At 55.4% G+C, this 13,240-nt stretch overlaps 1 protein-coding gene across 2 annotated transcripts in view; it reads right to left on the minus strand.

Annotated features, from left to right (window-relative positions):
* Window positions 1-13,240, minus strand: part of EPHB2 (EPH receptor B2) — a 129,132-nt gene that overhangs the window by 86,976 nt on the left and 28,916 nt on the right. For both annotated transcript variants that reach the window (XM_055705716.1, XM_055705715.1), the window contains exon 2: window positions 1,621-1,685. In XM_055705716.1, the coding sequence (XP_055561691.1) occupies window positions 1,621-1,685 (65 nt within the window). The remainder of the gene's footprint in view (window positions 1-1,620; window positions 1,686-13,240) is intronic.

Consider the following 13,240-nt stretch of genomic DNA (forward strand, 5'->3'; position numbering starts at 1 on the left):
CCAGAGGGACCTGCCTGGAGGTGGGGATGGGAGGAGATCCCACCAGTGATGCCGGGGCTACACTGGACTTCCCAGATGGACATCTCCATCCTGACAGGGCCAGGGGACCTGGGAGCACCACAGGGGCCAGACTCAGGACCCTCAGCATCCTCCTGCACCCTTGCAGCAGCGAGCAAGGGGGCGGGGGGGGGGGGCGGGGGGGAGCTCCCAAGCTCCCTTTTCTCAGCGAGGAGAGAAAGTCACCCCCGTGCACCAGCCCCTGCGCTTCCTCGATGCTTAATTAGAAGCCTCTCCCTTTCTCCTCGCTCTCTAATTAACATGCCGGGAGCTCAAAAGAAGAAGGCAGCACAATAATACAGGGAGACGGCTTCCAGCAGGCCCAGGCCTCATTACCGTGGGGCTGGGGAGCGGGGAGCAAGGCGTGCTTTACATATGGAAACGCCGCAAACAAGAAAGGCTGGGCGAGGAGAGAAAAAGACTTGACCTCTGCTCCCGCCTATTGTGCGCCCGTCATCCCCCTTGGCCGGCGCTGGCAAAGCAGCCGGGCTGGCAGGCAGGCGTGGGGCTTTATCATGGTGATGGGGGACCAGTGCTCAGCGCCCATGCCCCGTCGTAGCAGGGCTGCTGGGGAGCCGGGTTTAATCTCCCCGATGGAGGCCTTGGGCGGCCGGTTCTTTTCTTCTGCCAAGTCGGCTCGGGGAGGGGGCTTTCTGTCAGCCTTGGGGTGAGGTCCACAGAAATGTCTTCATCCAGCCCCTGCGGAGGGTGGATGGAGGGCAGGATGGAGCCTGAGCCACCACCTCCGAGCACGGGGATAGGGAGCATCTCCAGGCTTTGGCCAAGCTGCGTTAGGCCATCTGAGCACGAGGGAGCAGGTCTAGGGGTGGCGGGCACGGGGGCTTCACACTGCTGCCGGCCAGAGCTGGGCAGGATGTTCTGAAGCATCTCGATGCCCCACATAAGCCCCATGAGACACGGAGGTGGCAGAGGCCACTCCGGTTTTGTGCCGTGGGTGCTGCAGACACGCACGGCCTTGTCCAAGCTCTTCTTTAAAGGAGCTTGTTATGGGGGGTCTTGGGATGTGGCTCAGGGGACTCCTGGCACCGGTAAAGCAGAACGACAGTTGTTGCTGAGCCAGCAAATGCCCCTCCATGGGATGCCAGGAATGCTGGACATTCCAGGACTTGATCAAACAGCTGCTGTAGGTGCAGCCTCACAGGCCAGCGCCCTCATCCTTTTCTGCTCCAGGTGACAGGCAATGGGATAACAAGTGAGACACTGGGGACAGACGACAGTGGCCTTGGCATTTTCTCCCTCCCGCCCTCTGATTTTTAAGTGGCTGCAGGCCGGCTTTATGGAGAGCATGATTCCTCCAGCACCCCGCCGGCCTGATGCTGTAGGGTGAGATTTACACCCCTCCAGCCCTGGGGTATTTTTTGGAAGCGTCACCTCCTAGAAAACTATCAGGAACTCTAACTGTCATCCTCTTTGTGCTCTTTCCACTAGACCTTTCCACGTGGCCAAGGCACTTTGCTTCAGTGACTTCTGTGGAGCCAGCCCGCCTACGCTCACGCACAGCAGGAGACCCCAGACCCCTGTAAAGCGACAGGATTAACTCACCCCTGACGGAGGATGCACCATCCAGCCCAGCTCTGCCGTGGCTGTTGTAGAGTCCATCAGCGTCTCTGCAGGGGGAAGGTGAAACAAGGAGTCAGTGGCTGGCCGGTGACTGGCCTGAGGCTAGCAAAGGGGAAAGAGGCGGAGAGGAGCCAGCCCAGGACCACAGCCTCCAAGCCCAGCCTGCGCTGAGACCCCTGGCCAGCTCTCAGCTGGGGCAGAGCCAGGTATCGTTCCTTCTACCCATCCATCACCCACTGCTCCCTGGCTGCCTTGTCTCCTGCAATGCATGGGGCACGTCCTCCTCCACCCGCCAGCCCAGCAGGACTTTCCTCCTCAAAATCCAGAATCAGGGTACCACAGCTGCTAGAAATAACGAACCCAGCCTGAGCAGCTTTCCTCCATCACCTTTCAGTTTCTTGTGCAAAAGCAGGGCAGTTTTTTCCCAGCATTTTGCACGGTAGGCAGAATCCTTTGTGATGCAGTAGCACACAGCAACAGCACTTTTAGGACTTCGAAGTACTAAAAAATTAAACCAACGTTAAAGCTGGTTTTCCAGATGATTTGGGTCGAAATAAATCAGGCAATGCTACCACCGACCAGCAGAGGAGAAGCCTCCCTAAGCCACGCAGGCAGCAAAGCTTCCTCATCCTTCATCACGCTTCCAGAATTTTTTTTTTTTTCCATCCCAAATAGCTATAGGCTGGCGTACCTACACTGACAGCATGAGAAGGGATGCTCAGGCTATGGCACCCCAGTACTCGGGCTGACACGTGTAGGTTGCTCCCCATCCAGCACAGAAACTGGCCAGACAGCCCCATCAGAAATAGACTGGACCAGGACTGGTTTCCACCATCTGCGTAACTGTCCATCCTCGAGGTCGGCATGCAACATGCTTGTTGCAACACCGAGATTTTTCTGCACTGTGCCCAGTGCTGATGTTTGAAGAGAACAGGACGATATTCCAGTGTTTAGGAGATGCAGTTTAGAAATCACACCCAAAGGTTTCAGCACAGCGAGGCTGGGCATGGGAAAAAGTGTGATGCTTGTGGGACAGACTACACAGGCTGGTGATTCTGTGGCTGAGACCAATGTGATGCCCACAGAAGGAATTATACTGAAGGAATTATACCCCTCTGCTCCGTAGGGAGAGTGTGAGCCTGCCCCTGATCTCAGTACATGCACACGGGATACCAACCGCATTTGCAGGGGTGCTGGAAAGCATCCATTGCGCACACACACAAGTTTCAAACATGAAATCTGGCTTGCAGCCTCACTTTCCCTGCCCTCCTAGTTAACGTAGGACAAGCAGAGGAACAGTCCAGCTTTAAGGCACTGATGTTCTCAAGAAAAAGCACCTTATCCATGAGACGTAAGGTCAGCTCACTGAGAGCAACCAGCCAGGAGAACCGCAATATAGTGGAGATCTCCAGTCACCATCCTATAATACATCAAATGGTGCCAGTTCCCGTGGCCACAACAGAGATGGGGAACTACTGGCTGTAACTGTGTCCTGTTGCTGCTCCTTACCACCAAAAAGCCAAGCGTCCTGCCATCAACCCCCAAAAGCATCTCCATCTTCCCTGCTTTCACTCCATTGACCAAAAACAAAGGAAGAGAAGCTCAGCCTGGAGCAGACCCATCCTTTAAGAGACAAGCCTGGATGCAGACATGACTGCTCTTCACACTGCCCAACAGCACACGTGGGTTCCTCTTCTCCCATCGGCAAGCCAGAAAGTGCCTTGGCACAGATACGCCACTTGCACCTACTTCTGGTAGTAAATAATTTTCAGACTGTGGGTTGTTCGTTACTCCTGGTTAGAGCCAGCGGTTTCCAGTTCACAGGAAACCAGGATTTCAAAATTTGGTTTTATTCCAAAAGTCAAAAGCAAAAATAGTTCTTTTCAAATTTTCCCACTAGGAAGAGTTCTGGAAAACAGCTAGTCCAGAAATGCTGTCATTCAGATTTATGAAATTTCTTTTTAAACCGAATATTTGTTTACATAGTTCAATAATAGTGTTTATTTTATCAGAGGACCTGGTTTTTTCATTAAAACACCAGTGGCACTTTGATCTGAAAGGAAAACACCATTTTTCACCCAGTGCTAGCTGGAAGCTGCAGTACTTAACAGATTTAAGTTGTTGTATTTTTGTTTGGGTTTTTGTTTGTTTGTTTGTTTTTACTTTATCTTCACTGTCAATGACAGCGGTGCATAGTAAGTATATTAATAGCAGTGAAAATAATGTAAAAGATGATACACTCTAAAAGAGTATAAATAATTCCCCAAATAAAAATCGTATTTTGAAGCATTCTGCATTTCTAAGAGTCTCTTATTTAACAAAAATTCCATGCAATGGGAACGCTGTGCTCAGTGCACTACTGCGGAGCACGCTGCCCACAGCCCTCGCCACTGCTCCTTATCCTCAGTATCCCTTCTCCTTATCCTCATCTCCTCGGAGCTATGCATCTACCCCAGCCAGCCCAAGGACATCCCGTTTTGACAGGAGACAAGGAGAAATTCACAGGTTTTCAGCAGGTTTTTCCAATTTTAGCCTGAATTTACACCATCCGGCTGCCAGCTATTAGATTTTCTCATACAAAGACTCTTGCTATCCAAAATCCTCTTTCCCTCTCACGGTGCTTAAGGCTGGCAAATGAATCCATCTCCAAGACAACTAAATTAGCCAAGCTTCCGTCTTCTTCCACCCTAAAATAGGTCCCTGTCTTTGAAGCTCCTGTTTATCGACCTCCTTTGTACAGGGTGGACCCCCAGACTGCAGCCCCCCATTGCACACAGCTTTAGCATCCCGATGCTCCCCGTTTTGCACAGCTTTTCTATCAAACCGCTGCCCGAACTACTGGCCATCTGGAGATGGGCTGGCACCTTAACACTCAGTAATAGTTGCCTGAATTACAGAAAATTATGACTAACTGGTCCCCATGGATGGGAGTGAACTCAGTTAGGCGCACCGACTGCAAAACTGGATGCGAAGCCAAGATGGGCTTCAACGGTGGGTTTGCTGCATCCTCCATCGATGGCAGACTTCAAAAGATTTTATTGCCCAAATAACAGCCTGCCACAGAGTTATCTTGCCCATATACCCAGCCAGGACAAGCCCTCACGCTCCACCTGATGTCAAGGATGCCACATGGTCCTCCAGGGAAGGTCACCGTCTCATTCCTGAGAAGTTTCTTATATTCCAGACAAAGAAAGTATATTAATCCCTGTCTCCAGCCAACAAAATCAGGAGTGATGTCCAATGAACCGACATACCCCTCATCTGCAGGGGCTTCTCTCTGCCTCTCCCCCAGGCTGAGACCTGCTCAGATCTCCACAGCCAGAGGCAGCGGTGGGCAGGCTGCAGCAGAAGGAAAGCCCCCTGAAGACATAGCCAAGCCCTGCTCTGACATCCCATCCTGAAAGCACTGGCACAGAGTCCAAACTAGCAACCCATAAACCAGGAGGGTTTAAAAGAGCAGGACATGGCCCTACCACCCACCTCAGCCAGGCAAGAGAAAGGCTGAGGCTCCCCTGGGATCTATTCCTCCTCCAGCTGGAGGGGGTTTTATTGCTGCAGTGGGACTGCAGAAGCTCATCTAAGAGGAGTTTGCAAGGATGATTGCAAAGATCTACACCTGCAGAAAGTAGCAGCAAACAGCTCCTTAGCGTGTAAAGCAGCTACAGCTTTGCCTGGGAGCTGAACCCAGTAAGAAACGTGGAAAACAACATTGCCCTGAAGAGTAATTGCCTAGAGGAGCAGATCTTGGACAGTTTGCATCTTTCCCCATCCCAGCTGAGCTGGAGAAGCGTGTGTTACAGGAGCACACACTGGGTGGGAGGTTGCCTCGGTTCCTTCTGGCCATGAAGGAGACACTCACAGACATCTCTGAAGGGATGGGTAACTCCAGGGACCAAGGCGTCAGTCATAGAGTTCTGCTACAGGCACAAGCCCCACAGGAGGCACGGCAAGCCCCAAGGAATGGGAGCCCACCATCCTCCAGAGCAGCTCCTCTACCCGCAGCAGTCCCAACGGGGCTGCCCGCAGCGCGCTCAGCCCCTTGCAGCACATGGGTGATGCGTGGTAGGGTGCCATGGCCACCTCTCCCCCAGCAGATCTCCTGATCCCACCCGCAGGCTGCTCTGTGCTCCATGCACCCAACAGAGCCAGCTGGGGACAACAAAGATGGACCAACTCCTGGATGGGCAGCCCCAAGCCCTGTCCTGCCAGCCATGGAGAGGACAAGGTGCCTGTTTCAACCAGCAAATCTGGCAGCTTCACTCGCTGTCACAGCTGATCCTTTGCCATAAAGACCTGCCTGGCATCCAGGACAGAGCAACCCCCCAGCAATGACGGGATGACACGGAGCAAAGCTCCACAGGAGCGGCAGGGGTGGGTGTCTGGCCCCTGGCCCATCTCTGGTGGCTGGTGATAGCTGCAGCTCAGTGAAATGCTCTCTCCAGAGCAGCATTTTCTCAATATTGTTGTTTGTGTTCTTCCCTCCCGCGTGTTTATCTGCAGATTCACATGCTACCCATGGCATTATAAATAAATCTGCAGCTGCTCGAAACCAGCAGACGCAACTCTGGCCCGCTTCCCACCAGGAACCGCACTGCTCCCCACGGGACGGTTAGGAGATAAGTGCCTGTCCTTTTCACTTTGAAGATGCTTTCAATAAGCAACTTTCTGCCAGTGCTGGGGCCCGCTGCCGGCACTGCTGCCTGCTACGAGCACTTTGCATCTAAAGATGCATCGTCGCCACCTCCAGATGCTCAACAGCTACGCTAAGAGACCACCAAGCCGATGATCTGCTATGGCAATGACCTGGGTGGGGGGCTCCAACGTTTCTGCCGGTCTTCTTGCTGCTCAGCCACTATGAGATGAGTGCGGGGATCTCAGCGGCACCGGCTTTTCCCATCTGGCCACATCAGGACCCATGTGAGCAGATCTGGGATGGGAGTACAAGACTGGGATCACCCTGGATGCTGGTGGTGACTGGGGACACCAGCATGGGATGGCCAGAACTGGGGATGGAGAGTGACAGGACCAAGCGACGGAGGCAGAGAGGTTGGAGGGGCAAGGGATTAACAGAGGAGCTGTGCACGTTGCAGACACACTTCTCTGTGTCCGGAAAAATAACTTCCATGGAGTTTTGCCAATTTAGACCAATTTAGAGCATCTGGCTCCAAGTTTCTCAGAAGTTCTGGCAAATCCTTCATATTCACAGGCTCCAAACTCATCCAGATAAAGAAACAGCTGGACAAATAAATAGCCCCACAGATAGCTGGAGCCTCCACCCTCATTTTTCCACCCACAACTTTTTCCCTTCCCCTCTCACTTCTCACACCAGCTCCTCCCTCCGGGCAGGAGACCTGCCAGCACTTTACTCCTGGTACAATATTCTTAAGACAAGGAGCGAACTTCTCAGTTGACCCAGGATCGCATCAGTACAGCCAGCGCTGGGCATGCAGAGCAGACAAGAAGCACCCAGACCTCTCCCATGGGCTGGGAGTAAAACCAGGGACTGTGCCTCACCACCACCTCCCAGACGTGAGCTGGGAGCCCACCTAAGGCGCCTCCTCAGCAAGTCCTGGAGGGATGCTGAGGGCAGGCTCAGTGCTGGAGCCCAGCTGGGTGGAGCGAGACCGGGATCTGCAACGGAGACGCCACAGCTTGGGACAAACTCCTCCGCGCAGGCACACGTGCTCCTGAAACCACGTTTCCAGCCTGGCTCCGGCACAGCCACCACATCCCCACATGTGGGGGGGGCTAATGAGAAACCCGTCTGTCCCCCACCCCGAAGAGCCCTCACTGCAGATCTATTTACCCTTCTAGAAGTTGAAAGGCCCCCTCTCTGCCTCCTGTGCTTTCCTGGAGCCTTATTATAATATTTTTGCCAGCGAGAGCTGAGAGGGGCTGAGCAAACCCAGTGGCCCTTCTCTGCAGCCCCAAGCTTTGCTTTGCCTGGCCGATGGCCAGCGGAACAAACTGAAACCCAATCCCCCCCCTGGCCGAGCCGCTGGCGCAGGAACAGCACGCTGCATTGTGAGCCAGTGGCTACAGGATATTTTGGATACTTCACTCAGGGATCCACTTAAACTCCAAGAGGGAGAGTGATTGATAGGGAGCGAGAAGAGGCAGTTGACTGAGCTGGGATGGGGACCACCAGCATCCTGCCCCCATGTCCACAGCCCCAAAGGGCACCCCAAGGGCAGCCGTACTGGGTTGCACTGGTGGTTCTGGTGCTGTGGACCCAACGGTCAGGTGCCTGGTCATTCAATGCTCTTCTCTGAAACATTAGGTCCAGCCAGACCTAGGAAAAAGGGTGATGTCCAGCATCTCCAGCACCCAGAGCACCAGCCAGCACCCCAGGCTGATAGTCCTGGGGGCTAGCAAAGCATGGAGCGGGGAGGCCTGACCCCAGAAACACCACGCAGCACAGGCAAGGGAAAGATGTCACCACTTTTGGGGAGCCATGGAGCCTTCCTGGCCCCTCAGCTCACCAGGATATCAGCCAAGCCTGCCTGCAAGCCCTGTGGAACAGGAGCCAGCCCCAGAGCCAGCGGGGAAGCAGGGGATGGTGCTGGAAGCTGGTAGGGCTCAGCACCCATCTACTGGGTGATGCTCAGCTGCTAATGACACTCGGAGGCAGGACTGGTGTCAAACGAAGGGATGTCCCCAAGATGCCCTGCCCTCAGCACAGCCATTCAGCAGCCCCACTGGAAATTCCCAAGTTTTCCCGCACCACGCTGAGGGGCTGCCATCAGCTGGGCTATGCTTTCCCCATTCCCACCTAGATCACTCCCTTCTTCTCATCCCCCAGCCCTCATCGGACCACAGGCATCGCCGGACCTGTCCCCAGGGGGCCAAACCCAGGGCTGATGCTGTGGTGCAGCGTGTCCCTCGGCTCCCAGCCCTTCCAGGTGGGGAAGGAAGGAAAGCCGGGCTCAGAGCAGCGCTGCGCCCGCGCGTTGGGCACATCACACGTCGTGATGATCACACTGGGTGAGCCAGGAGCTGGGGCCGACAGTGGCTGCAACCCAGAGGCTGCACGCTGGGAGCAGCGGCTGCACAGCTCCTCTCCCCAGCCGCTCTTCTCCCTCCTCTGAAGCCATCAGCTGTCGCAGGCGTTGCCCCGCATGGTGCTCGCTGCTCCACTGCTGGAAAGCTCAAAACCAAGGGGAAAGCCCAACTGAACAGCCCCAGGGGTCCTGCAAGTCATCCAAGCACACATCCTGCTTTTGACGCCCCCAGCTGACCAGCCCATCCAGACTAGCACTAAGGATCTCCCCTCTCATCTGCTGGGCCACGAGGGGTATGGCGCAGCTCTGGCTCTCAGCTGAGAGGGGCTGGGGCTGGGAATTCAGATTTTGTGATCTTTCAGCCTGGGGCCTCTGCTGAAGATGCAGGTTAGGCTGGCTGCAAGGGAGGACCACGCTCCAGCCTGCTGCCACAGCCCCCCAGCATCGCTGCAGGTGCATCCTCTCCGGCCCCGCTTTCCCAACATCGCCTGCCCCAGGGGTCAGCCGAAACACGATAACACTACCAGAGACCCCCAGAAAGCTGGTCCAGCAGCACCAGGGACCCACGGTCCTTGCTGGCAGCATCTGTCCCAAAAGGACCTGGGACTTGTAGGTGGTCCGAGTTCAGCCAAGGGCAGGCTGCCGGGAAGAGACAATGCAGATGCTAAATGCCAGCAAGCAGGAGCCCTCCTGCTGCTGCCGGGAATGCAGTAGCCACACAGAGAAGACACAGATGCAGACATTTAACAGCCATTGCTGTCAGTGCTAATGACTTGGTCCCTGCAGCGGCACCAACCCCATCTCTGCGAGACACCTTGCAGGAAGGAATCCCAGGGTTAAGCAGGTGGTGTCCTCACCCACATCCAGCCTCATCCACCCCAGCAGAATCAGCCCAGCAAAGACTAAATTCCCCATCAAGCCACCTCCCAGGAGGATGGAGCAGGACCGCATCTCTCCCTACAGCCCCCAGATCCCTCTTCCTCTCTGGGGGGCCCACAGGGGTGCTCCAGGAGGTTAAAGACCCCATGCCCACAAGCTCCTTCTGCAGATGCTCCAGCCTCAGAAGAGCTGGCAGCTTCTACCACATGCTGCCCCAGTCCGGCCATTAGCATGGCACAGCCACCACACAGAGCTGACCCCACGGCATGGATGGACACACGGCTGTCACTGCTGGAGCCCAAACACGCAGCTGCTACCATTGGTGTGCATCAGCGGCTGCCACATGCAGCCCCTGGCTGCAGCACTCCCAAGGGAATGAGTTCCTTTCTAACACAATAACGTGCTCCCATCCCCCTGGGGCCAGCTGGTACAAGGTGTAATGTCCAGGGTGCCAGGCTGCACCGCCTAGTCCTCTTCGATACCCTAGACCCATTCTCAATACCAGACACAGCATCCTATATCCCTGGGCACAGGGGTGAGGCGACCTCAGGAGATCTGGGATGCAGCAGGAAGCCTGGAGGCTGCAGAGCATCACTGGGTGAGCAGCACGTGCTTGGCTCTTGCAAAACACCCATCCCTCTTCCCCGCTAACCCCTGCCCATCATCCAACGCAACGAGCGCTGAGGGGACCAGGACGAGTGACGTGAGCCCAGCGCACGGGGTTTTGGCCAGCTCTGCCTCTCCTTCCCCCTGGGGCCAGCACCACCGGCCACCCCCACCCAGAGCAGCAATCATGCTGGCAGCAAGCACCCATCCCACCTCCCAGCACTGCTGGCACTAAATGAGGTTTTGTCACCCTGCATGGTGGCACGGGCCGCAAGCAACTTGTTCCCAGCAGGCTCTGGAGCCCCGCTCAGCATCCCAATTGAGCTATCTTTAATGGGCTTCAATTTTAATTTGCTTTTATTGGAAAACACAGATGGTGACCCCCCTCTCCTCCCCCCCCTCCCCCCCCTCCCCGAACATATACAGGGTAATAACATTTACAGGGGAAAGATATTATCTCCAAACACAGCCAAAGCTCCAGCAAAAGCCCCACCACCATGCAGCGACAGGCAGCTGTGCCATACAGCCCTGTGCCTGGCTTGTAAAGGCAGGGCCACACAGAGCCACGGCGGGGCTGAAGGGAGGCAGCACCAGGGCCCAGCCAAGAAGAACCAAAGCCCAGGACCAGCCCTTGGTGCAGCCAAGCAAACTTGGCAGATTAGCCTGGTTAACTTCTTCCACGCCCAGGGCTTTGCAAAGCAATGCAGGGAGCTGCCCAGAGCACAGGGGTGCCCAAAGAAAGCTGCTGCCCAGGGCTGGAGGGGCTGTACTGGTGTACCACCCCCCACCAGCACCAGCCCCTGCCTGCAGCCGGGGTGGCTGTTCTAAGCATCCCTGGCTCCAGCCAGTCCCCTGCACCAAGTTCGTGTCAGAGCTCAGGGTGGCTGCAGGGAAGCGACAGCAGCACAGGGACAGGCAGCGACAGGCAGGGAACGCTGCACAGGCAGCCAGGCTGCACCAGCCCTGGCGAGCTGGGGTGGGAAGTCGTGTGCCCCCCCCACCAGATGAGCATCGAGCAGCGCTTGACTTGTGCCACACAAGCACCAGTGCCTGCAGATGCTCCCACTCCTCCAGCCCACTCCTCCAGCACTGCTGGTGCTGCCCACAAAGCCCCAGACCCCTTTTCACATCCCCCCCCCAAGTGCCCAGAGCACCTGGCTGAACGCGGATGCCCTCCACCGCACGCGTCTGGCTCTGTGCATCTACCTGATGTTCCTGCTTTTCACTGTTTTTACTGACAGCCTGTAAATTTGTTCCTGGTTGGCAGCTCCAAGCGGGAATGGCTTGGGAGGAACTGCAGGGCCAGCTGCAGGCTTGTTTTTGCCAAGCCACAGAGGGATGCCCCATGCCCCAGGCTGGCTGTGGCAGGGGGGGGGTTGGGGGGGGGAGGCTTCGGATCAGGCTCCTGGCCACGGGGACCCTCTCCCCAGGACAGATGCAGGAAATCCCAAAACTCCACCAAGGAGCTTGGCTTCATTCTAGCCCCTTCCGAGGCCAGAGCACCTCTCTGGCCCCATCCCTTTGGTATCTCTGGGGGTTCACTTGCAGCCACGCCAGGAACACAAACCCTATGTCCCCTCCAGGCCCCCCTGCTGCAGATAAAGCCACCGCAGTGCTGGCAGCTGCAGGCAGTGGGTATCTTTAGTGAACTACAAATGTTTCCTTCCTTGGGAAAACTCCATCTGCAACACCTCACCACAGAGGGGCCTTTCTTTTTCACACTGGGGTAATACACACTAACACAACCCCACCCCCCCCACCCCAGGCAGCAGGTTGAACCAAGGGGATGCTCCACCAGGGGATGCCGCAAGGCTCCTGCTCACTGGTGGCCCTGCCCGGGCGAGGGATGCGTTCCATCAATCCATCACAGCGCTGCCCATCAAACAGGAGCTGGCCGGCTGCCCTCCATTGGGCAAGAGCATCCCTGAAGCAGGCAGGAGACGGGCTGTGGGATCACAAGGACAGAGAAGCCCCTGCAGGGCTGAAATCACAGATGTGACTTGCATCTGCACCGCAGCAGAGCTGCCGTCACCTGCAAGGGCTGCATCAAGGAGCTGGGGGTCCAGGGACCCGTGCAGGAGCCCGTGCCGGGCTGTATCTGCACGTCTGTGCCTGGAGAAGGTGACAGCAGTTTATGAGCCAGCTCTGCTGCTCATAACGGGATGAGTACTGCCACTGGGATGGGGTCCTGGAGACCCCAGCGCTTGTAGAGACCCATTTCTATCACCAAATTAATACAACCGATGTGGGTAATTGCAGAGCAAACCTTGTTTTGTCAGCTGAAGCGGAGGGCACCGATGAAGCGAGGATGAGCACTCGCCGAGGTACAGACAACCATAATCTGGTTACACATATGTGGGAAGAGAGTTTTGCACTGACCAAAAAGAAACACCCAGAGGTGGAAAAGGGGCAATTTCCAAAAGTTAAAAGGGATTATTAGCAAAAATTGATTAGGGGGGAAATGTAAACAAAAACAATGAAGAGCAATTACAGTTAGCTTAAGAAGGCTTTGCCAAAATCTCATAAATCTGTGATCATAAAAGAAGGCGTCTTTAGCTAAAAATTATCTTGGCTTTGAATAAAAGAAAAAAATTGCAGTAAAAATAAACATATTGTATAAATTAAACCGGGGGAAGTTGGCAGCAGTAAATTAGCAGTTATAAGATGCAGACAGTTACGAAAGGATGTATCAATGAAAAAATCAACTGCCAGCAAATATAAAGGAGAGAAAAAGAGGGACTTTTAAATACACCAAAAGCAAATACAACCAAAGCTGTGGAAAGGCGAGTCCCTGAGGATGCTCAAGTGTGAAGTCAGGCAGCAAAGGAGACACCCCAACGCAGCGGGCCAAAACAAGGGCAGAGCCAGGAGGAACAAGCAGGCAAGGCGCCTCCAGGCTGGGGACCAGCAGTGACCAGGGAATGCTGAGAGCCACGGACACGCCTCGCTGGCAGCATCCCAGCGCCCTGGGCAGCTGCTCGCCCCATCCAGGGGTGAGGGATGAGTGGTGTCACGACCATGTTAGCAACTTTGGAGCTGTTTCCTGAGAGCAGCAGCATCCCCAAGACAACTGGTAGCTCTCAAGCAACTCCTTTGTGTGGTCAGCAGAGCCCCTG

This window comes from Falco cherrug, chromosome 3, assembly GCF_023634085.1.
Source record: "Falco cherrug isolate bFalChe1 chromosome 3, bFalChe1.pri, whole genome shotgun sequence".
NCBI classification, from domain to species: domain Eukaryota; kingdom Metazoa; phylum Chordata; class Aves; order Falconiformes; family Falconidae; genus Falco; species Falco cherrug.